Raw genomic sequence first — 23851 nt, 5'->3', positions numbered from 1 at the left:
TAGTTTAAACTAGGTTTAAATCTAGTTTAAACATATACCTAGTTTAAACTAGGACCATAGTAACATGAGATTTTTAGAACCATAGTAACACTCCCTTTATTTGCTTGTTGCAAACTTTCTATAATTTAGTTATCATTTCACTTAAGTTTAGTTTTCACAAATGAGAACATGGAGAATGCTGTTGATTTATTTTTCTGTGTAGTTAAAATGGCTAGTCATCGGATGTCTCTTAGTGTTTATTGGGATGGACAGTTAGATATGGATGGAAATGGTTCCCGATATTTCGGTGGTCGAAAGAAATTGATCGCGATTCGTTCAGATACGACCTATGCGAATTTTGAGAGGAGAATATATCGTTTAGTAAATTGTAATAGAGAAGAATGTTGTCTTAAATACACAATTCGATGCCCTACGAGAGTGAATGAATATATTGCTCATGATATAGTAGATGATGAATCATTGGAGGGATTAATTGGATTGTTTGAACATTATGGATGTGTGTCGTTATACATAGAGAAAGATTTATATCCGTCAGAGACACAATATCCGTCGCAAGGCTATTACACAAGCCTGCTACATAATGATATCGATGTGGGATTTCTGGAGAATCCAATTGGTGACCGTGAAGTTGGTAATGAACCAGGCGTAAGAATGACAAGGTCAGTAATATATCTCAAGATTGCGATGAATATTTCTTTTAATTATAAAATATTTTGATAAATTATAATTATAAATACTGCAGACAGAGTGGTAAAGAAGGTAATTTAATCGTTCAAGCCATCAGGTTTCAGTCTCTTTGCGTTTCGTTTGAATCAGTTCAAGTTGCAAATTTGTACCAGAATAATTAGGAATTTGGTCATCTGATAGGCAGGCTGAATTTTCTTGAATTTGTATGGCGAAAAGGGTTGTAAGTTTATTCTGATTCGCATTGTCACATAATGTCTTAAATGAAGATCTTTCTTCTTTTTCTTTTTTCTTTTTTTCTGAAAAATGGTAGAGAGGGTTTAGCTTGATCTGTTCATTAAGATATCTGCTCACCTTAGTTCATGCTTTGAGTTGTCATTCAGAAATACTGGGTGGAGAAGGACACCAATTACAATTGCTTCATGGTGTTTGCGAGGGACTTGTCAATAACATGGAGTGAAGACCCAAAATACTGGTGTTGGCTCACTCAAAAGGAAACAAGGTGACACTATCTCATATTGCCTAATATCTAGTACCTGTAATAGATCTACCATAATCTGATAAGGCCACAAAATTTTCCAATTTCAATGTTATTCTGCATCGGCACAAGCCTAGATGATGCTACGATATATAATTATACAAAATATAAGCCCTTTTCGCACCATAAACATTAACTTGTAGAGCTTACTATTCATTTCATTTGGTATCACATTTTGTTATTTTGCGTGTAATGTTTGCATAATTCTGGAATCTCTCTGCCATTATTCATTAACTCAACAGCAAACTTTGCTATATATGTGCAATTAATAAGTTCCACCACAAGACTAACTGCCCCTCCCATAACACTTTGTTGGTAGCGGCGAAGAGATTGAGGTGGCATCACTGCTAACTGTTTGCTGGCTGGAAATCATTGGAAAATTTGAAGTATCTTATCTCACGCCAGGAGTCACATACGTAGTCGCATTCATTGTAATGATGAACGATGGGGCGTACGGGTGGTCTACCCCAGTGAAACTCAGGCTAAAGTTGCCCGATGGGAGCGTTCAACAACGCGAGGAGAGCATGGAAGAAAAGCCTAGAGGGAAAAGCCTTATGCTTCAAGTTGGCGAATTCACGACGAAAGCTGAACAGGAAGGAGAAATGGAGATTTCACTGTTCGAGTACGAAGACGGGAGCTGGAAGCGAGGGCTGACAGTTATAGGTGTGATTATCCACCCAAAGTATTTGCGGCTTCCGCCATAAGATATGCAATCCATCACCATGCTTATGGAACTGTCGATCTACCTATTTATGTTGTTGTTCGTGAAATGTAGTATGAAGAAACTAAATTGTGAGAATAAGATGTGATCAGATATGAGAAAATTTTGAGTGTAATAAGATATTTTGAATACACTTTTAAAAGTATTCTGCACAGAGAATCTCATTGACCCTTTAACCTTGCCAGATTCCTTTTGAATAAACTCTTGGGGCTGTTGAATCTCATATTAACTAGAAGTTAATTGTTACTCAATTATGATATTAATTAAGCAGCGAATAGGATATATTCTCACTACTATAGGAAGCTTTGCCGAGTATCTTCTTCCACACCCTTTTTACAGTAAAGAATTTTGGTGATAAGAATAAGAAATTCATAATGTCTTTAAAAGCAAGCATAAGATTTGCGAGGATATATTCTTTGTTTCTCTCTTCTGCTTTCTTCTAGTACAAATGTTTCAACCATAGCAGTTGGACAAGCTTAATCTGAAACATACATCAGAATTAACTAGTAATGGGGGGTTGTCCAGTTAAGCAAGCAAGAAGGCCTCCTGTTGTAACATCACCGACGCCGAAACCTCCATTTGTAACACCACCAACGCCGAAGCCACCTACAGAGCCAGAGCCAATGAAGGATTTCCCCCACAAGTTCGAGATTATCACAAACGAAGCAGATAGTTCTATCAATCTTGAAGAGCGAATGTACACCGGGATCTTCTTGAAACAAAAAAAAAGGGTAATTTAAGCCATCAGTTTTCGCTCTCTCTGCGTTTCGCGTGAGTCAGTTCTTGTACCAGAAGGAATTTTCTTGAATTTGTATGGTGAAAAAGGTTGAAGTTTATTCTGATTTGTATAGTTACGTACTGCCCGAAATGAAGATCTTAATCTTGATATCTGTTCATTAAGACATCTGCTACTCACCTCCCTCTCAAAAAAGGCAAAAAGATATCTAATCACCTTAGTTCATGCTTTGTATTGTGATTCAGATATATTGGGTGGAGGAGGAAACCAATTACAATTGCTTCATGTTGTTTGCGAGGGACTTGTCAATCATATGGAGTGATCACCCAGAATACTGGCGTTGGCTCACTCAAAAGGACATAAGGTGACATTATCTCAAATTGCCTAATATCTACTACTTATAATAGATCTATCATAATTCAACCGAAGCTCACGTAAATTATAGATGATGCTACTATATATAATTATACAAAATGTAAGTCCTTATCGCGCCGTAAATGTTAAACTTGTAGAGCCTACTTTTCCTGTCAGTCTGTTTCTGATTTTGCTAGTTTGTGTGCAATGTTTGCATCTGAGTTAGTTCTGAACTCTCTCTGTTATTATTCATTGAGAGTTTGTCCACTACAACACTAACTGCTCCTCTCTTAACACTTTGTTGGCAGTGGTGAAGAGATTGAGGTGGCTTCACTGCTAGATGTTTGCTGGCTGCAAATCAGTGGAAGATTTGAAGTATCCTATCTCACGCCAGGAGTCACGTACGCAGTCGCATTCGTTATAATGATGAAAGTTCCGGCGTACGGGTGGTCTACCCCAGTGAAGCTTGCGCTCAAGTTGCCCGACGGGAGCGTTCAGCAACGCGAGGAGAGCTTGGGAGGAAAGCCTAGAGGGAAGTGGCTTGTGCTTCAAGTTGGCGAATTCACGACGAAAGCTGAACAAGGAGGAGAAATGGAGATTTCATTGATAAGCTTTGAAGACTTGTGCTGGAAGAAAGGGCTGACGGTAAAGGGCGTGATTATCTGCCCGAAAAATCTGCAGCCTTCACCATAAGATCTACAATCCATCACCATGCTTATGGAACTTCTGGTGTATCTGTTTATGTTCTTGTTTGTGAAATGAAGTAGCATGATGAAACTAAGTTGTGAGAGGCTTATGAAACTTTTAGTTGTGAGAGGCTTATGAGGGGCTTTGTCGCCGTTTCAGGGCAATACAGGGACCATCCACACATTTTACCCAATAAATATTGCAAACTTTACAGTGACAGCTACTACCATCTTAACACAAATTACACAACTTCAAGCCCTTGATCTTCACCATATTAGGAATTATTACACAAACAAAGTTACAAAACGCATAAACATATCCGATTTTTTGTCTGTTAGTCAATACTTATTACAAGCTAAGGAATAAGCCAAACTTACCCAAAGAGACAAACTGAAGAAACATTACCAAGAGAGTAATTAGCATTAAGTTCTAAAAATTTCAGGAACCTGTCAATCTTTTGTCTGCCGGAGCGGTATATACAATGGTGACCTTATGCTTTGTCAATATGCAAGCTGCAGCAGCATCAGCAAAGATGTGAGAAATGACATGCAGATATGTAATCTAGATTAATTATCTGAATACGCAAATATACCATCATGTGATCAAGTAATATTTTGGCTCCTTAAAAAAATAAAGATGATGCAAAACAACATCGGAAAAAAGAATATGCGAGCTGGTTATGAACCAAACTTCATGTTATTACAGAATTCAGTTGAGACAGTCGTGCAGCAAAAAATAATTGACAAGAAAACATAAAGAAAGAAAATGAAAGCAATAAAAAGCTTATTATAAGCAATAAAAGCGATATGGAGTTTTACTTGTAGCAGAAAGTAACCTTAAAAGCAGTCCCAGTCAGATATCCATCAATCACCTCCAAAATTCTCATAACTTAGACCTTCAGATATGGTATCTAATCTTCTATTTTCTGCCTCTGTTTCAAACAAGTGAAGTTATAACGGATGTCAGTACCAGATTCAAGACAGCACACAGAAGAGAAAATCTCACCTTTACCTTCTCCCACAGAATCCGAGAAGTTATTTCCATCAGCAGGGAGGAAAGGAGATCTACCATAATTCTCCAAAATGTCTTCAAATAGACAAATGCAGATAATATATTAGAATGTAAACAGAGAAGGATACAGGAAGTAGCAAGGAATCAAAATAAGGAGATTGACAACATATCTTAAAAGTGAAGAAACACAAAGCTACCAACCAGCACTCTGGGTGAAGTCCTCTGTTAAATCTGAAAAACTGAAGTTTCGAGGGACCTGACTTAAGAAACCAAAAGACGTTGCATCCATATCCAGAAGAGGATCGCTGAGTGGTTGACCAGTCAACTCCGAGCTGCTAAAGGATCCGCCAGATGCATCTCCAATAGCTGGCCGTGCTGCTTCTAGGAAGGCGTTATCGTTACAGAATGCAAAATCCGAATTGCTCGAGTAGCTAGGTTCGGTCTTTACTGCTGTCCCGTTCACTCCAGCAATCCTTCCTATGGTTGAGTTTTGCATCGACGGCAGGCTCGATGAAGCATCGATGCCGCTAGGAAGGCCGGGAACATCTTTGCTTGCCAGAATGAACTGTTGTCCAGATGGTGCACCGTTCATCATACCACTAGAAGAACCTCCATTGCACAGCATGTTATCCTGCCTTGTCGATGTTGGTATATGTTCCGATAAATAGGATGGACTTTGATGCACTGAAACAAAATGGCATGAATTATGACGTTATACAATGACATGAATTATGACATTATACCCACAACTAATAAGGAGGCATAAAATTAAACAAACTTTCCTACTTTGATATACTTATGTTACACCATAATCATGAAAATGCAGGTTTGCTACAAATCGAGTTAACTAAGTGTTCATAACAATGAAATGTACTTCCACAGATCCAAACCTGTAATAGAGACAAGGTGATGAGCTCTAAAAAACAAACAAGAAAAAAAAGCAGCAGTCTGTGCACAAAACAATCAGATGGTCAATATTGATTAGTGCCACTTGGTATGCTTCCTTTATGTGGAAAATACATTTAGTCTAAATACAGTCAAGAATATTATAAACATAAGTGAACCATACATTTAATTATCAGTGGTGAAATAAATATGTTTATGCTGATAATTGTACTCATCTTGACAGACACGAGAGAACAGGTCCAAGGGAGAAAATAAAGTCCACTACGACAGAAGTAGCATAAAAAAGTGAAAACATCCATACATGTGGAAGCCTCGGATCCATTGGATAGAGGCACGGAAGGAACTCCTGACTGATATTCTTTGCTCATGAGGCGATACTGATCCTCAAGTAACTTGTTGAATATCATAATTTGATTCTTGAGCCTCAGCCTAACATAATAAGCTTTGAAAAACTCCCGATTCTCTTCTTCAAGTTTCTGCCAAACTGAAAAAACAAACAAAATAGGCAACCATAAATTTCATGCTAGCAATGAAGACGTTGGTAAAAAGCACCAAACTAACAATACTTGTCTGTTAAAGATAAATCACAGGGTCTTCGGAAAGCATAAGCTATTTCATATACCAAAGAAAAAAAAAAACCATTTCATTTGCATTATGTTGATACGTTTTGACATAATGCATCCAGAAAAACTGACAGTTTGTCAAATATCAATATAAATTAGAAGAGTTTGTTTGGCAGAGATCATTTTGAAATGAAAGCAGATCTCAAACCATGTTGGCTCAAGTGGTTTCAGCCTTCAATACGACATTCAGTCTCAGGCTGTTCTCAAAAAGATAGCAGGAAGCCTTACCAAGTTCAGTAAAACTAGGTTCTATTTTCGCCTGATAGGAGAGAGTGCTGACAACTTCTTTCTGGTCCATATAGAGCTGGAGGCAGCGCTCAATAAGATTTTGGACCTGCAGCAGAAAACGGAAATCTCGGAAAAATAAATGTCAAAAGTAATACCTAAGTAGTTGATTCCATGCAACGATGACCAAAACTGCAGCAAGAAGACACTGAATTTCATTTTTTACATGCATGACAGGAGTTCTCACATTATGAAGTCAGAAGAAACAAAGGAGATACCAATACAAGATCGCAACAAATACTTTCTATAAAATTGTTTTGTCTTTCAAATCTTATGCAGAAGTGAATAAACGCTATTCATCGACCTATATGAAAGATAGTTGCAAAACAGTAAAAGTATGTCGTAGCAATCAAGTAGCACAAAATATTAGCTTCTCCTCATCCACATGTCCGTATTTCGTGCCATGTAAAACTGCAAGGTCCTTGATCTAATCATTGTGAAACCTTAAGGGTTCAATCCAACTTTTGTGCAATTGATGATCCACACCATTGAGTGTAATCTGGAGTTTTTGAAGTCACTAGAGGATGCGAAAATGAATGGTATGAACTGAATGAGCTTGATCAACATAGTATATGAGTCCTCAATCGATAACTATTAGAAAAGTGAATTATTACCTGCACCTAGAATGTAAGAAACAATCAATCATGCCAAATTTAACAAAAGAATAGGGAATTGCATTAATCCACATAGTTTGGTAAAAGTAATAGCAGGGGTAGAATAGAACTGCATTTACAAGCTGTATATCCTGCCGAGACACCTTCCGGACTTCGTTGCTCGACATCTTTCCTTTTTACAGAATTACTACTTCAGCGACCACCTGCTATTTTAACCTAATTCAGAAATGAATAACATCTAGCACAACAATTACATCATAGTTTCACACAAGAAATATCAAATTCTTATAAATTCGCCAGTTTCTATACATATCATACGATAATTCGAGCCATAATTCGAGCCAAAAAAAAAGGGGGCAAAACACAAGGAGAGTTTCATATGAAACGGATTTGAGGTTTCAAAACCCTAACCGATCTGAGCAGCTCCCTAGCACAATAGTTGAAGCCCTAGAAATCGAGGACGGAAAATTAGGATGCGTTGATATATGAATTGGGGGATTTGATCTTTGATTTGTTTATCCGGGGGGTGGGGGAGGAGAGAGAAGGGGGGTTAGGGTTAAGGATTGCATCACCTGATTGAAGACGGAGGGAGGGAGGGAGGGTTGTGGGGAGAGTCGAAGGTGGGGTTGTTTGATGCTGCCGTCGGCAGAAGTCGAGGGGAAGGACGCATGTACGGACGGATGCGGAAATGGGAAAAGGGTTTGCGGCCTGCACCAAGCGAGCAAACCGACGATACTGCGGTCTGCACGTCTGCTGCGCAGGATTCGAATGTGGGTCTGAGTCTGGTCCCGTCAGTTAGTAATAATAGTAAAATGGCTAAATCTATAATCTATCTACCTATCTATAAAACATTATTAATCTTCGTACTCTTATCCTACGTGACGTGTTCTTCTTAAATTTTGCTCATCGAACCCACCTCAAGAGTCTCTCCCATTTTCGATTTCTATTTTTCAATTGCTTTGTTTCGTTCGTTTCTCCACAATGTGTCTGTTTGTCGTTCCAATAACATTGTTGCCTCTTCGGCTTTCCTCCTCATTAAGTATCTTCACTCGTCTTTTCCGTAACATCTTTACCTTTTCAGCTTCTCCCCATTAAATGCTACTCTCCAATCACTTCACTCTTCATTTGTGCTCGTTTGTTTTTTTCGTAAAATTGTTTTCTCTTCGACTTCTTGCCTAATTAATTTCTACTTCCTACGGATCGTTGCTTCATAATAAATGATAAAGAAAGAAGACTTTATTCCTTAAATTTTTTTCTTTATTGTATATTACTGTTCATAAATAAGTTATTTGAGTTATATAAAAATTGACAAAATAAAATTATCAAAAATACTGATTAAATCGTCATGTTGCATCAACAGAATAAATATAATATATAGGTTGTTTGGCTCATAGATGATTGATGTATAAAAATTAGGTCTTTACAATTTAGGTAGTTAAAACTAACTATTATTACTTTTAAATCTATAAAACACTATTAATTTTCATAATCTTATCCTATGTGCGTGCTCTTCTTAAGTTTTGCTCATGGGACCCACCTCAAGAGTCTCTCTCATTCTCGATTTCTATTTTTCAATTGCTTTGTTTCATTCGTTCCTCCTGTTTGCCATCCCAATAACATCATTGCCTCTTCGACTTTTCCCCTCATTAAGTGTGTTCACTTGTTTTTTTTGTAACATCTTTTTCTTTTCAGCTTCCTCCCCATTAAATGCTGCTCTCCAATCACTTCGCTCTTCATTTGTGTCCGTTCGTTTTTTCCGTAAAATCATTATCTCTTCGATTTTTTGTCTCATTAATTTCTACTTTTTACGAATCGTTGCTTCATAATAAATGATAAAGAAAGAAAACTTTATTCTTTAAATTTTTTTCTTTATTGTACACTATTGTTCATAAAAAAGTTATTCGAGTTACATAAAAATTGACAAAGTAAAATTATCAAAAATACTGATTAAATTGTCCAGTTGCATTGACAGAATAAATATAATATATAGGTTGTTTGGCTCATGGATGTATGAAAATTGGGTCTTTACAATTTAGGTAGTTAAATCTAACTACTATTATTTTTAAAAAGATGCGTTAAATAGACAGAGTAAAATGACAATCTACTCTTATTTTTCTATAAAAAAAATAATTTCTTAATATTATTTTTATTATTTTTGAAGGATAATTTTTGGATAAATTACTAAAGAAATAGACAGAGCAGTGAATGGAATCTGTCGGAGACGGACTAAATGCAAAACTTCTTGGAAATCTTTAGGGGATAGCATTAATATATTATAAAAATTAGGGAGGAAAAATAAAAAACATTATTATAGAAGCGTTTTGTGTAATTAGCCTAGAAAAATTAATAGTAAAAAATGTTAAAACTCTGCATAAATTATAGACCTAATATTTTGTCTTCAGTGTCTTATTTGTTTAAATTTTAATTTTATTATCTATCTTTATGTATTTGATTTGAATACAAATAACCACACTTGCACTTCAAAATTAATGAATATTATAGTTATGAAAAATATAAATAAAATGTACTTATTAATATCTGTGAAGATAAAAACAAATTTTAAAGTTAAAGATATCGTTAATGGACTCAAATCATGTAATTGAAAAGTTTATATAGTAAATCAAAAAAATTTGGAAAGTAAGATAGCCTAATCAAAATGTTCATATTTTTTACCAGAATTAAATAGGATTTCTCCAATAAATAAATATAATAGATCAGTGCTTTAAAAAGCTTAGCTTAATAATTGATATTTTAGTTCTCAAGTTTGAAATTTAATTATTTTACATTTATAATAAAATTTATTTAGAAAAAACAAAATTAGACCATTCTCTCAAAAGAACAAATAAAATTAAGTAGGAATAATTTAGTATGCACGCTTCAAAAATTTTAAAATTGCAAAGTTATTTCCTGCAAATGGTCAATTATCAAATATATCATTTTAAAGCTTCAAAATATGCAAATATATTTCTATAGATTGACTCTCGTTCATTAGCAGTTAAAATTTTAGCGTTTAGATAATTATGCTCTTTCCTCTTTTATAATTAGCATGCCAAAACAGTTGATTCTTATAAGAAAATTTTTCGACGAAAAAAAAGTATTACGCTATTAATTAGCGTTTTGGTTTAAATAAAAATTAATATTTTATAATTTTATATATAATCCAGCATCGATCGTCGCACACTTGTGCAAAAGATTGAACACGCATTTCAACAACATATATATATTAGAGTTGTAGGCCTTGAAATTTTCGAACCTTCATAAATATACAACAATATACTAAAATATGAACTCAAAGCTTTGTAAAAAAGAACAATTATTTCGCGTTACTCCTCAATTATCGCGTTTGGAAAAAAAATTATATACGTGTCGCCCGTTAATCCCGTTAATTTGATTAGTTATTCCATGCACGTGACACTCTAACCAATCCCTATTAAAAGAAATAAATAAAATGGTTGGAGACAAAGAAGCTTTGGAGAGCACATGCTATGTCGATGTGTTAAGGGCTAAAATCACTGCGTGATATCGTGTGTTAGATTTTTCTCATTCACTTTTGGAGTCAAAAAGAGGAAACCAATGCAGTTATTGTATCATACGAGCATGGCCAAGAGAGAAAAAGTTCCATTCAAAAAAATAAAAAACAAAAGGTATAGTGTAAGAACCTTCACATGGTGGTGTCGATGCTTTTTTATTTGCTTAGTAAACGATGTACTTAGTGCATCATACGATTGTAGTTCTAAAAACTCTACGATAAAAATTTTAATATTTCCATATTTTGGACTCCTGTTTGTTCTTTTTTTTTTTTTACAAATTATGTAAATAATGTTTTAGTTTCAAGATAGTAATTAACAAATATTGAAAGCTTTTCAGCTCTTGGGATGTGGTCAAGGGATTCATACATAATTTATTCAACACAATTACACTTCACAAGGTGCTTAAAGTGTTTACCTTTTGGAAATATGGATTGTTTAACCCTTGATCTTAGTGCATGATTCTTGTGATCTGAACCTTATTTCAGAAACTATTACTTCTTTATTTGGCTTCTGTCACTTCCCCCAGGGTGGTAAGCTAACTTTTGCATGCAGTTAGAGAAGGAATAGAAAAATAGAACATATTTGGGGCTTTGTGATCATTTTATGTTGGACAAAATGATTAGACTTGCTATGATTCAAAAGGAGAGGAATGGTGAAGATGATTCAAACTCTGCTCTAGCCATATGGTTTAGAATCCCTTATATAAATACTTTATTATAATACTTCTTAGATTCTGATACTTGAAGATGTATTTTGAGAAACTTAATAGAACTTCAATGTGTACTAATATAAACCAAAAAAAAAAAAAAAATCCTAACAAAGAGTCATATTTGAGACAGATCTATAAAGTGTAGAATTGACAGAATTTAAGCCAAAGACAAATATATTTAATTTGATTAGTTCTCCTAAATTTAGTTGACAATTCACGAAACTTAAGACCTCTTTTAGCATCAGTTACAATTAACTAACACGTACTCTTCAGCTCTATTAATTAACTAGAAAAGTCTCCGGAGTAGTTAAAATTAACAACATCATCATTAGATTTAATAAAATACTGAACTTAATTTTGTAAATTTAGAATGTTGTGTGTCGAAATATAAATGATTAAGGGGTCTCTGTGCATGTTTACCCAGTTTCTGATGTACAAAGAGAGCCAAAGAGGTGTCACTACTGCATCAAAGACTCTTCTCTATTCAAAAACCAAAACATGACCAACTTATTACACATCCTCCCCCTCCTCCTCCTCCTCCTACTATTCTCCTCACTCTCCACCCTCTCCACCCTCGCCATGGCCACCACACCACCCCATCAAAACCCCTACAACCCCTTCTCCTTGGAGACCCCCTCACAGTTGGTGGACTTGGCCTACCACATGGGCCCGGTCGTCGCGGCGTCTCCGACCAACCTCTACCTCATCTGGTACGGCCGCTGGGACGCCCCCTCCCAGTCCATCATCCGCGACTTCCTCCTCTCGCTCTCCGACGCTGACGGCAAGAATTCGTCTTCTCCGCCTCCCGCCGTCGCCTCCCCCTCGGTCGCCGACTGGTGGCGCTCCACCGCCTGCCTCTACACCGACCAGACCAGCGCCAACATCACGTCCGGCTTCACTCTCGCGCAGGAGTACCGCGACGCCGCCTACTCCCACGGCACGTCGCTCTCCCGCCTCTCCGTCCAGTCCGTCATCCGCTCTGCCGTCACCGGTTGTGAACTCGTAACTTTTCACTCTATTTTGATACAATAGTTTAGGCTGATAGATAACAATGTGCTGTCACTGGCACTGTCAATTACTCTAGAAGCTGAAACTGATAGACGTCAGTATCGTAGACTCGTAATATTTCGTTCTATTCTGATATAACAGTTAAAGCTGACAGAAAATAATAACAGATGTCGGTACGATATGACAGCTTATGCTCATAGAGAATGGTGTTTTAAGCTTATACTCAAACTCTATAATACAGGATATCCGGAACGGCTGCCTCTCGATCCCTACAATGGTCTCTACCTAGTATTGACGTCGCCGGACGTCCGCGTCGAGGACTTTTGCAGAGAAGTGTGTGGCTTCCACTACTTCACATTCTCCGCCATCGTCGGGGTCACCGTGCCATTCGCGTGGGTCGGACACAGCGGAGTGCAGTGCCCGGGGATGTGCGCGTTCCCGTTTGCGCTACCGGAGTACATCGGCGGCGGGGAGAGGAACGGAACGGCGGCCAGTAATAACTTACGCGCGCTGCGGTGCTGCCCAACGAGACGTCGGAGTGGAGCGCGATTTGATCAGCCGTGATCGGCACCGAGCTGGCGGAGATGCCCGAGCAACCCGCTGTATCAACGCATGGTACGTGGGCGACGACCCGCGGACGCCGACGGAGATCGCGACTTGTGCGTCCGGGGGTGTAATGGACCGCGAGGCGGGTAGGGTTTATAGTGGGGAGAGGACTGTGGTACAAGGGAGAGCAAGGGGAGGGGTATAATTTGAATGGGGTGAATGGGAGGAGGTTTCTGGTGCAGTGGCTGTGGAATCCTGTGAGGAAGAGTTGCTTTGGACCAAATGCTCTCAACTGAGACTGGAGTTTTGATACATTGGTTCTCACTGGTTGAGAACAAAAGCAGTTGATGGTCTCCTCTGGTTTTTTTTTTTCCCTTCTTTTTTTTTTCTATATATTTTTATATGGATTGTCGCTACTGTGACAAATTAGTCAAAATCAAAGGGCTGCAACAATTTTTTAGGTCTTATTTTGTGTCTTAATTTTATTTTTTTTTTTCAAACACAAATTCACGTTTTATATCTTTTTTTCTCAAATATAATTTGTGCTATCAAGTGTATGTGTGGAGGGATGACAAAATTTTGCATTCCGCACGTTTTTATAGCAATAAAAAACAAAAATCCAATGGTGGCTTTACAGCACAAATTATAAGCTAACCGATCATGACAAGAATAAGAAAGTCGATAGTAAAAACCTTGGTTCCAACCATGGCAATTGACAAGTACTGTTTTCAAGCTTGATTTTTTACAGAAATTAGTGTACCACAACATTAACCCACTTTAAACCCTGCATTAACCCGCCTTAAACCCTGTATACCCAACTTTGATTTGGTGCATACAACAGCATCAACATAATCAAGCAGGTTAGAGTAACATATTTGAAATTTAGATTGACAAACCTTGCAATAAGATGACAACTATGGATAAATTATACAAAAACTGTATGGACAGGGAGGACTTTACAATCTATATATAGACTCCTAGCCAAACTAGGCTCATCCGACATCGCGTTGAGTTCCTACCACCAAAGAAGAGTTGGGAGCGCCAGAAGGCGAGAAACTTCACAAACTGGCCGACAAAATACTTGCTGAGATCTTCAGGCCAAGTCATTAAGTTGTCAAAAGTCTGCGAGTTCATAAACCAGTAACGAATAGGCAGACCTAGCAACTTATGTTAAATGTATGAAAGGACATTAGTAATTTTGTACATACTGCTGGATTTGGGAAGTTAAGGCTCCTTCCAGAAAATCCGAAACCGGCTACTTTCAGGCCACTGAAAATTACGAGCAGCATTGTACTGCGACAAATCGAAGGAGATGGTTTCTACCTGCCAGCAATCAAAGCAAACAAGAAATGAGAAGAATAAGACAATTTTATTGCATAATCAGAAGAAATATGCGGGTTGCAGTATAAACTGACCCCATACGGAAAGCTTTCCTGCGTCCCGCTAGGAGGTAGTGCCCACCCCTCATGGAGTTGTTCATGTTGCACCTATTCATAGCAAGTTCCATGTGAAATGACATCATAAATAATTGATAAAATGGAGAGAACAATATTATAAATATCTTACATGGGCGTCATTATTCATAGTACTATCATTATTCCTCGGGTTCAAGTTGCTTGAAGTGTTTCTCCTCTTTCTTTCGGAAGTCGTCTTATTCTTATTCAGAGGGTTAAGAACAGCTCCCCTCAGACCAGTGGGTTTCTTCTTCCGCGAGCGACCTTTTGAATGTGCTTGTGAAGGTTCCCAACCCTTGGTATTTACAATGGCAGGTGGTCGATCATCCGCAAAATCCTCATTGATTGGATTATAGGAATAACCTGTTGATCCAATCTCACTGTTAATTCTCTGATCTCGCAATGACTTCTCGAATGCTATTACCTTATCTTTAACCTCCTTCATCATCGATAAAGCATACTCCTTAGAACCAAGGTTAGTGGCTCCGATTTCCACGATTTCCAGAAAATATCGATGGGTATGCCTATACAGATCGTCAAAGCTTCCCAGTTCCTGAGCAGGTGCTACGAAAGGTGAAGCAATAGATGCTTGTAAGCGCTTAAAATCGTTCCGCCAACGAGTGATAATGTATTTTGATGGAATTAACATCACAAGCTCTTGTCTCAATACAGACAGAGCATGCCTGCACAAAATACCTCTGTGCTGGAATGACCTGCAAATGCACCATATATCATCCTCGACATTGTCATAGGCCACTCGGTAATCAATCTTCTTTCCATTTACAAACTCTGTGACTACATATGAAACTACGGAACCCCTTCTATTGAGTACATTACTGCTAACTTGGAATAAATGCTTTACTTCACACTGGAACTTTTCGAAGATGCTTACCGTATAAACTCGTGATACTTGTTCCTCAAAAGGAAAACCAGTTAGCAACTGTGGCCTCATTTGAATTGAACGAAATTCTTCATAAGCTTCTTTCTCAAATATACTTTTAATACCATCATCATACCGTTCAAGAAACATTTGCAATGAAGTTTTGCTTGTCGACCATCCATCGGAAACGCTACTAATGCTGTCACCTCTCTCAGTGATAGACATGCCTGCCCAGAATGTATCCTTCACAAACACGGGCGCCCAATGCTCCCTAATTTCATATAAATTGGAGAACCATTCATTACCTTCGAGCTTGAATTGCCCGATCATTTCTTGCCATTCTTTTTCAAAATCAGGAATTAACAGTGAATCATAAACCACACGTTGGAATTTGAGACCTATTGCCTCCATCTCTTCCACTCCCCTTAACTTCTCAGGAAGCGCTTTCAAAATGCTCCAAAGGCAAAACCTATGCTGCACATGGGGAAAAACCTTTCTAATAGCTGTAACTATGTTCTGACAATGATCAGTTATTATCGCATTTGGTGGTCTATCATTCATGCATCTTAAAAATTTATTAAAAAGCCACGTATAGGTTTGGAAAGTTCTATCCGTAACCAGACCACAGGCCAATAACACCTCCTGACCATGGTGGTTCACTCCAGTAAATGTGATAAACAACACGTTGCTCAGATCTGTGAAGTTTGCCACGCTAACTTTGACGACGTCTCCATAGTAACTATATGAACCTCTAGATCGAGCATCGGCCCAAAAAACATTTCTAAGCTGGCCTTCTTCATTCATATCCAAACTGTAAAAGAAATATGGATTTTGATCTTGCATTTTGTCGAAGTAACTTAAAAGGACTTCTAAATCCCCTTCCTCAAGCTCTAATTTTCTAATATTTCCTATCTCAATTCTGGAATCTCTTTGAGTAGATGAACCTTGAACAGACACGGCATCAACAGAGTTGCTTGGAGGAGCATCCTTGCTGTCTCCAATCAGGAGCTGCTTTTTTCCAAAAAAAGGAGACTTCTTAAAACAATTCATGAACTTAACAATGTTAGGCTCAAGTGGATGGTTGTGCTCCAATTCGACAACAACCACCTCCCAACGGTTTTGAAAATGATGATCTTTAATGATCATTTTAGCTTTGCAACCAGTCTTGCTTGCTTGCTTTCTTGGAGGTCTGGTAATCTCTTTTTTGACCCTAGACTTACCTCCCTTGTGACATATAAATGTAGTACGGTATACATACCCTTCAATTGTATTATTTGACCTTCTAACTATTCCAAACCCTGTGCGATAGGCATATCCCATATAAAACTGTAAAGCTTCTTCCTCAGACCCAAATACCATACCCAACTTCGGTATAAGTTCGGTATCACTATTAGCTGGATTATTCTTGCCGCTTCCTACTTGGCACTGGATTTCGTCTCCAATGTGCTCTGTTTCTGAGTCTTCTTTCGAGGATTCGGAAGATTGGTCTTCCATTGGTTTACGACAAGCAAATTTAACCTAAGTTACAATAAGCTTGTATTAGCCATTAACCATGGGTAAATGTACATACAATTGAATGTAAGAAAGATTGATACATGAAACTTCTTAAATATTAGTTTAGCCATTACAATGAATTATGAAAGTGTTTCAAAAGTTGTTGTACTGGGCGAAAATTAAAAGGCTGAATGCAAGCAAATACACCTTATCCTATTTACCAAAAACTTTAATAGATTTATGAAGTTTATTAATGAATTACAAAGAGATTACAGCAGTATCACAAATCGACGCAAGAGATGCATCCAAAAGGAATGAAGCAAGTAGAAAACATGAAAGATGGTTTGAGCTACTGACATGGTATGGACATTCTACATTTATACTTGAGGCAAGCTATCTGAAATTAACATCAATATGTTCAGATAATGGAAAGTAATAATTCATAAAAATGATGCCACAAACATATATAGCCTAATTACGGCAACCAACTGTTTGGATGCTAATACAAACGTGGGTACAGAGCAGACAGCAATGAACCAACATGCAGCATGCAATACGCATGGTAGTGCACAGGCACTACATATGTTTTCTTTTCCATGCCTCCTGAAGGTCCCACACGTCAACCCCATGATTTTGTAAGCTCTAAAAATGAATAATCCATAGAATGATTTTCTATCAGTTATCGTTTAAAATTCCATCAAAAATTATTGTATAGAATAAAAAAGGCGAAAAGCCATGCATCGTCACACACCTATTGACGCTCGCCTTTTAGCGTGACGACAAAGAGAAAAACTTTTCAGTCGATATGCTCTTAAGAATCTCGCGATAAACAACATTTGTCACTCATTAAAGAGGATACAAATCTGAGCGGTGAGTACAGCTTCGTAATTTCAATAACCAATATCCAAATTCTACTCAAGCATATAGGTATATTTAATTACCAAATCCAACAAAAGAGAAAACATTGCAGAAAAATTAAACAATTAAGTAAACTACAAATACCAGAGAATTCGCGAAAAAAAACGCCTAAAGGGATCAATCCAGTGTTCAGTGCTACACTGGATTAAATATGGAACTAGATTCTCATAGATCAATCCGGTGTTTGCCCGTGGACGGATCTAACTCTAGGATTCGACTAATCATGTATTGTATAATAAATGAATAAAAAGCTAACCTTTTCCCACAGATTTTAGCTGTGGGATTGAATCTAAACCATTTTTGTAGATTAAATTAGCAAAAATTTATCAGCATACCCCATGATCGCAGAAAGAAGTGGAATGGTAAGATTAAAATCAGCAACAATTTAATTTAAAAAAAAAAAGGGAAAACAAGAAAGAGTAGAGAACAAGTGATTACACAACGAGAGAGGAGAAGATCGAAATGTTGCTTCAGAGATGGTTTCTCTCTTTCCTCTTATTGGGGGAGGGGGAGAGAGAGAGAGAGAGAGGGAACCTTCAATGGCGATTGTGGGGGAGAGGGAGAGAGAACGAGAGAGAGGATTTGGCGAAGACGAGTGAGGGTTTTTTCTTTTCCTTTTTTTTTTTCTTTTTTTTTATTTTTTGCCGGGTCGGGCGGAGAGGACGCGACCGGGTGCGACGTGTCCACAGTGTAGACATTATTGGATGCACCTGGTGTATTAGTACATCTCATACACCACACCCTTGTTTTTTTATTTTTATTTTTATTTTTCTCTATTGTGAACTAGTGTAATTTTTAGGGTAAGCTCTAATGTATCACAGATTTTTTTTTATTAATAGGCTTAAAAAATATTATAATTATAAAAATAGTTTTCTAAAAAATTTATTTACAAAATTATGTCTATACGGTGAATAAATTATCGCTTTTTAAATGTGAAAAAGCATCCACCGCTTTTTTTAAGAATTAAAACTATTTTTAATATTTAATTCCAAATATTTTTTGAAGGTTGGATATATAAAATATATAAATTAAGATAAAACGGTGAATGATTCACCGTATTTAGAAAGCTATAAATAATTCACCACTTTTATCAACCTATTTTTATAAATAAGAATTTTGAATATCTATTTTTATATTTAAGAGGTTTTGTAGGCTTAGTAGTCCAAAAACTCCTATATCACATGTAGTTTAGCCTTCTTTTATTTTATTATTCTATGCATCGAAAAGTTATAGTTAATTAGTCAGTAATTTTATTTTTTATCGCTGTAAAAATTTACTGTTTATAATAAAATTAAACGAAATACTTAAGTAATAATACAAATGCTAAATTATGCCATTGTGTGCTTTCCAAAAATATCGTATTGGTACCTTGTTTGGTACTGTTTAATGGTAAAATCTTGCATTAAAATAAAATTAAACTAATAGAATAATTAAGTATAATTTTTTGAATCTTATGATATGAAACCAACTAAAGTTTACTATAATTTTACTACCAAACTACTAGTGATTTTAGACAAATACCAATAAATAGACATAAAATTACGCATGCTTTTCGAATCAATTTTTAGATTTTACATATTGACAAACACATTTTTCTCTCCACCTTTCACAGTAATTAATCCAAATCAAAACATTTACATTAGAGGTTCGCAACTTCACTGTGCTGATAGCATCTTAAATTGCTAAGAGCTTCTGCTTTTGGACTTCGCTGCAGGAATATATCCAGTTGGTACTGCCAAACATTCTGAAATATTTCCCACAATCTGGATATACGGCGATTCTGATCAGTTAACAATATTTGTGAAAGACTCCTCAAAAAATAAGGATTGTAGATAATTTTGCTTCCAAATTACAAGACAAAATTCGCAAACAGAAGGTAATTTTTCTCCTTCAAACCGCACTAAATAGTGGTTATGGACTGCAATAACTGCTATTCTGTCACACAATTACATATACTCGCCAAAATGGCGCACACAAGAGAGTATGTTGAACCAAAAAAGAGGAAAAACTATTGCCCTAGGAATAAATATTTCATGTCCATCACAGGTTCGATTTCGACAATACGCATTAGCTCTGCCGCAACTCATCTCATGTGATGCCTGAAACAGAAAGAAGAGTTAGTTAGATTTAAGAATTAAACATCGGTAAAAGAAAAATGGAATACAAAAGGTGATATGGAAAAGATCAAAGCACCTTAGAGTTTCCTTCGTCCCACGGCGCACTTTACAACGGATGGTGGGGAGACCGAGACGCTGATGAGCCTCGAACCGGTGACATCCCGAAAAACCTACAAAGATAATAAGGTGATGTGTGATTTAAGACATAAAAAAGAAAAAAAAAAGAGTTATCTTGTTGCTTTTCCTTCTCCGGTGCAGAAGAGCTCCTCACCATAGTAAACTCCGTCAACCTCCAGAACGTCGATCTGTATACGTTGTATAAAGCAAGTCAAATCGATAAGGGAGCAAAATAAGTTGTTAGAAACATTTTAGGCAATAAAAGAGCAATTGAATAATGAATCAATTTTATCTTAGAGTAAGTTTCCATGGTAACCGAATTTTTGTGCGCCGCCAAATTATGAACATTCGAATTAACAATATCAAGAAGAGAATAGGCACCGATTTGAAAAGTTACTAATAATATTTCAAATGTTCCATGACATTCCATATATTCTCTCTCGAAACGACAACAAAATTCCAGCTAATTTGTTAGTAGCTGTAGAGAAACATTGCATAAAGCAAGCCAAATCGATAAGAGGGCTAAATAAGTTGTTAGAAGCATTTTAGGCAATAAAAGAGCAATTGAATAATGAATCAATTTTATCTTAGATTAAGTTTCCACAGTAACAGAATTTATGTGCGCCGCCAAATTATGAACATTCGAATTAACACAATATCAAGAAGAGAATAGGCACCGATTTGAAAAGTTACTAATAATACTTCAAATGTTCCATGACATACTATATTCTCTCTCTTGAAAGGACAACGAAATTCCAGCTAATTTGTTAGTAGCAGTAGTGAAATGTTCGACATCTATGAACACATCCTGAGAATGTTTTACATTACTTAAGTGATAATATTACGAAGCATCAGCAGTAAAAGGGTATTTATGCTTCCACTTTTTCTTCGATGGTAGAAGAACTGAATTGACGATTGACATTATTACACATAATCTAGAGTATTCAAAGTGTTTAGGAACTGGATTTTATGAATGTTTCGAATTAGTTACCTAATAATTATGAGACAATCGCTCATTCACAAACCTGTAATAGTTTTCATCTCCCATTAGTTCCAAAACAAAATTTTTAAAAGGATAGATAACTTGTTAAATTAAATAAAATAACCACTTTTCTCTAATAACATAAGCCGATAGAGATCGACAATTTTATATTTTTTATATATGTTTAACATTCCTGCTCATGTGACGTGAACTTGAATTAAATAGAAAAAGAGTTTGGCACGGCTCAAACTCAGTATCTCCGCGCCTCTTACTCTTGATACCAAGAAAAATTATACGAAACAACCGTTTTTCTCTACAAACTTTAAAAAGCTACTAGTGAAAAACATCAGGGTTGTTTTATTTAATTTAACATAGCTGAATCAATACGGGGCAAATTTCAAACAAGTTGGATGTATAATTTTAGCAAAAAATAAATGAAGAAGATAAAATTACAGACGGGTTCTTGGAGGCCGATCTGGCGGATGCTGTCCATGAGCTGGCAGACTTTGGCGGGATCGTTGGCGCGGGTGCGCATCAGCGGCCGCCGTATCTGCTCCAGCGGTATCTCCACGACCGCCGGCCCCCCACCCCCGGATCTCGCGCCCCTCGGCAGCGGAACCCGCCCTACAATTAAACAGTGCATGTAATGTAAAGCCAACACAAAATTAAAACAAAATCATGATGATGATGATGATGATGATGATGATGATGAGATGTTATTACCGTTGGAGGAAGCTCTGATTGGGCTCAAACTCGAGGTGTAGATCCGCGGAGGAAAGTGGAGAGAGGGGCTCGCCATTTTTTATTTTTTAATTTTTTCAATACTTTGGCTTATCTATCAATTTTTTTGTTTTTCTTTTTTTTTTTTTTCCTGCTCAAATATTAAGACGGTAATGTAGTATGGGTGGTTTGGGCAAGTTTGGGCTTTTGGATTGAAGTGTACTGTAGAGTCGATACATCACATTATCTATATCAAATCAATAGCATATAAACATATATTAATAAAATAAGGTAATTTGCATAAAAAATTTATCAATTTTAAATTTTTATAAAAATAAATTATTTTTTAAAATTTTTAATCCTCTTTCTTTTCCTTCATATATAATTCGGACTGATCTTTAAGCTGAGCGGTTTTGCTTTAATTGCGAGCCGAAGAATACCAGCCGTGCAGGAGAAGTTCCTTCTAGGACTGCACCAACAGCGGTCAATTTTTCTTTTTCCACATTCAAACGCAACTTAACGATTATAGTCTTCTTGTTTGCGTACAGAATGATGCCGCCCCCAAATAATACTTTTTTTAAAGTGAAAATTTTGAGAAGTAGTTCAGTGCTGAGGATTCAACTAAAGAGTCTGAAAACTAAAATAATGCTAGTCAAATTACACTTGCAGCGAAGGATTCAAGTTTATCTAAGCAGAGCTCAATTAACACTTAAACCATAATCAATCAAAACTTCGAGCCACAATTTGATTTAACTTCACCTCAATATAGGCTGAGTCATTTATTCAGCCAAGAATGCTACTCTCCCTTTGTAATTCGAATCTAATAAACAGATACGGTAATCTCAAACTTGGTTAAGTGATTAAGAACTATCAAAAGGACGCTGATATACATGCTTAATTCAGACTAAATAAATAATATTATAGAGATCGAACAACCAAAGAGAAATCTTTTAAAGCGACCTCAAAATTAGCTGGCATTAATTAAATAATGAATACTATATTCTTGCTTTCCTTTGGAGCAGGCCGCTACTATTTTCATACCTCATTTGAACTCAGCGAGAAAAATTGCACCTGATGCAAAGCAATTATGATGCCGAAAGAATCAGATATACAACATAGTAAGTAAACTCTTAGAGGAGCAGCAGCAGTCGGACTCGAGCCGTTATGCTGCGAATCACAGAAGCTTCTGCTGAAAGCTGGGGGCTGCCTTTTGTTCTTGTTTTTCACCTCGCAGCAGCTGTCCTGTTCTGTCTTGTACAGATACATGAGCAGTCGGGATCGTCCTGACTCCTTGCGAGACGCTTGTCGCGGTTGATCATCAACTTTATTAGTGGTAACTTTGAAGAAACTTGTCGCCATATCTCAATCGGTGTCCCATTAGGATCTTCGTATTCAAAGTATCGTTTAACCTGAATGAATGCCAAAAAGTAGCCAATCAGTCTCGAAATGCATAACAATTTTGAACACATCAAAGCATTTTCTCTCTTTTCTTGATAAATGATCCTAATTATTGGTCCTGAAAATATCAGCACACCTAAATGGAAATGTCAGCATAGATCAGCATAGCAATTTAGGAGTAGTAAGATGCAGTAATTAATTTACAACTGCCCGAAGTGAGCATGTATGATAGAGGTGAGGAAAGGCACCAGTAAAACAAACCAGTACAATTCACATGGAAAAGAGCCCGAAGAAGGAAAGCTAGATCAGGATGTTTGATTGGAAACAGTTACACACTATGCAAAACAGAGCTAAATGATAAAAAAGGAATTCGTGTCGCTGACGAGGTCGGCCCAACACATAAACCTACATCAACTATGTCCTGCTGGCTCAAGTGAGAAGTTCCTTAATCCAATAATGCCCATAAACGTCCAAAACATAAGCTTCCATCCCAATCACAAGATTCAATGTTCCAAAATTGCTCAATCAGTGCCAGCATTTTCTTTATTGATCAGATAAAATATGTTGAGTAATTTACCTAGTTATAACAAATACATGTAAATATACCAAATGAAGAGTGTGCTAAACATATTTTATTAGTGTTCTAGGACTATTATGTTGTAATTTTGCTAGTCAATTTTGACACCAATGATTCCATAGTGCAACTAAAAAGCTTTTAAGAAAACACAGGGCCTGCTCGAGTTCTAGAGACAATTTCTTTTGGCTCAATTACAGTTTAGCGAAGCATAAGATAGCAACTACACAAACAGAACAATTGAC

At 36.8% G+C, this 23851-nt stretch overlaps 5 protein-coding genes and 1 pseudogene across 15 annotated transcripts; 2 read left to right on the top strand and 4 right to left on the bottom strand.

Annotated features, from left to right (window-relative positions):
* Positions 1-782: 782 nt before the first annotated feature.
* Positions 783-3887, top strand: LOC109704701 (annotated as a pseudogene).
* Positions 3888-3951: 64 nt separating this feature from the next.
* LOC109704702 lies at positions 3952-7871 on the bottom strand. 9 transcript variants are annotated; one of them, XM_020225470.1, is made up of 9 exons: positions 7732-7825; positions 7571-7606; positions 7279-7362; positions 6489-6594; positions 5939-6121; positions 4933-5415; positions 4726-4806; positions 4556-4651; positions 3952-4232 (listed from the first exon to the last, which is right to left on the bottom strand). In XM_020225470.1, the coding sequence occupies exons 3-8, from the start codon at positions 7324-7326 to the stop codon at positions 4584-4586; spliced, it is 969 nt and encodes a 322-aa protein (XP_020081059.1). In that variant the 5' UTR covers positions 7327-7362; positions 7571-7606; positions 7732-7825; the 3' UTR covers positions 3952-4232; positions 4556-4583. The 9 variants fall into 9 exon arrangements, with proteins under 9 accessions (XP_020081059.1, XP_020081060.1, XP_020081055.1 ...); XM_020225471.1 differs by lacking the exon at positions 7571-7606 and having other exon boundaries at positions 4539-4651; positions 7732-7871; XM_020225466.1 differs by lacking the exon at positions 7571-7606 and having other exon boundaries at positions 7732-7871.
* A 3968-nt stretch (positions 7872-11839) lies between these two features.
* On the top strand, positions 11840-12970 carry LOC109704700 (protein EXORDIUM-like 5). Its single transcript, XM_020225465.1, has 2 exons — positions 11840-12389; positions 12648-12970. Exons 1-2 carry the CDS (start codon positions 11897-11899, stop codon positions 12968-12970), a joined length of 816 nt encoding a protein of 271 aa, XP_020081054.1. The 5' UTR covers positions 11840-11896.
* A 664-nt stretch (positions 12971-13634) lies between these two features.
* LOC109704703 (protein FAR1-RELATED SEQUENCE 6-like) lies at positions 13635-18302 on the bottom strand. Of its 3 annotated transcripts, none has more exons than XM_020225477.1 (5): positions 18233-18302; positions 14519-16804; positions 14368-14439; positions 14161-14275; positions 13635-14074 (listed from the first exon to the last, which is right to left on the bottom strand). In XM_020225477.1, exons 2-4 carry the CDS (start codon positions 16778-16780, stop codon positions 14177-14179), a joined length of 2433 nt encoding a protein of 810 aa, XP_020081066.1. In that variant the 5' UTR covers positions 16781-16804; positions 18233-18302; the 3' UTR covers positions 13635-14074; positions 14161-14176. The 3 variants fall into 3 exon arrangements, with proteins under 3 accessions (XP_020081066.1, XP_020081065.1, XP_020081067.1); XM_020225476.1 differs by having other exon boundaries at positions 18137-18299; XM_020225478.1 differs by having other exon boundaries at positions 13635-14017; positions 18137-18299.
* Positions 18303-19495: 1193 nt separating this feature from the next.
* Positions 19496-21846, bottom strand: LOC109704706 (sulfiredoxin, chloroplastic/mitochondrial). The gene is made up of 5 exons (XM_020225480.1): positions 21638-21846; positions 21372-21538; positions 20087-20120; positions 19892-19985; positions 19496-19797 (listed from the first exon to the last, which is right to left on the bottom strand). Exons 1-5 carry the CDS (start codon positions 21711-21713, stop codon positions 19782-19784), a joined length of 387 nt encoding a protein of 128 aa, XP_020081069.1. The 5' UTR covers positions 21714-21846; the 3' UTR covers positions 19496-19781.
* Positions 21847-22471: 625 nt separating this feature from the next.
* Positions 22472-23044, bottom strand: LOC109704705 (probable arabinosyltransferase ARAD1; the record flags this gene model as incomplete). The annotated part of the gene is given in 1 exon segment (XM_020225479.1): positions 22472-23044. A coding segment is annotated over 1 exon segment (187 nt), but the record flags the coding sequence as incomplete, so codon positions are not given.
* Between the last annotated feature and the right edge of the window lie 807 nt (positions 23045-23851).

The sequence above is a fragment of the Ananas comosus genome, unplaced genomic scaffold, assembly GCF_001540865.1.
Source record: "Ananas comosus cultivar F153 unplaced genomic scaffold, ASM154086v1, whole genome shotgun sequence".
Taxonomy (NCBI): domain Eukaryota; kingdom Viridiplantae; phylum Streptophyta; class Magnoliopsida; order Poales; family Bromeliaceae; genus Ananas; species Ananas comosus.
Note: the sequence above shows the minus strand (reverse complement) of the source record. Positions and strands in the feature narration are given on the sequence as shown.

Excerpts from the sequence above, each read along its gene's own strand:
- LOC109704702 (XM_020225471.1), bottom strand. The coding sequence starts at position 7,326 with ATGTCGAGCAACGAAGTCCGGAAGGTGTCTCGGCAGGATATACAGCTT. Across the intron at positions 6,595-7,278 it reads CTCGGCAGGATATACAGCTT|GTCCAAAATCTTATTGAGCG; the intron begins GTAAATGCAGTT and ends TTTCTGCTGCAG. Across the intron at positions 6,122-6,488 it reads ACCTAGTTTTACTGAACTTG|TTTGGCAGAAACTTGAAGAA; the intron begins GTAAGGCTTCCT and ends TTGTTTTTTCAG.
- LOC109704700 (XM_020225465.1), top strand. The coding sequence starts at position 11,897 with ATGACCAACTTATTACACATCCTCCCCCTCCTCCTCCTCCTCCTACTA. Across the intron at positions 12,390-12,647 it reads CATCCGCTCTGCCGTCACCG|GATATCCGGAACGGCTGCCT; the intron begins GTTGTGAACTCG and ends TCTATAATACAG.
- LOC109704703 (XM_020225477.1), bottom strand. The coding sequence starts at position 16,780 with ATGGAAGACCAATCTTCCGAATCCTCGAAAGAAGACTCAGAAACAGAG. Across the intron at positions 14,440-14,518 it reads CTATGAATAATGACGCCCAT|GTGCAACATGAACAACTCCA; the intron begins GTAAGATATTTA and ends TGCTATGAATAG. Across the intron at positions 14,276-14,367 it reads AGGAAAGCTTTCCGTATGGG|GTAGAAACCATCTCCTTCGA; the intron begins GTCAGTTTATAC and ends GATTGCTGGCAG.
- LOC109704706 (XM_020225480.1), bottom strand. The coding sequence starts at position 21,713 with ATGGCGAGCCCCTCTCTCCACTTTCCTCCGCGGATCTACACCTCGAGT. Across the intron at positions 21,539-21,637 it reads AATCAGAGCTTCCTCCAACG|GGCGGGTTCCGCTGCCGAGG; the intron begins GTAATAACATCT and ends GTTTAATTGTAG. Across the intron at positions 19,986-20,086 it reads GGTTGACGGAGTTTACTATG|GTTTTTCGGGATGTCACCGG; the intron begins GTGAGGAGCTCT and ends TTATCTTTGTAG.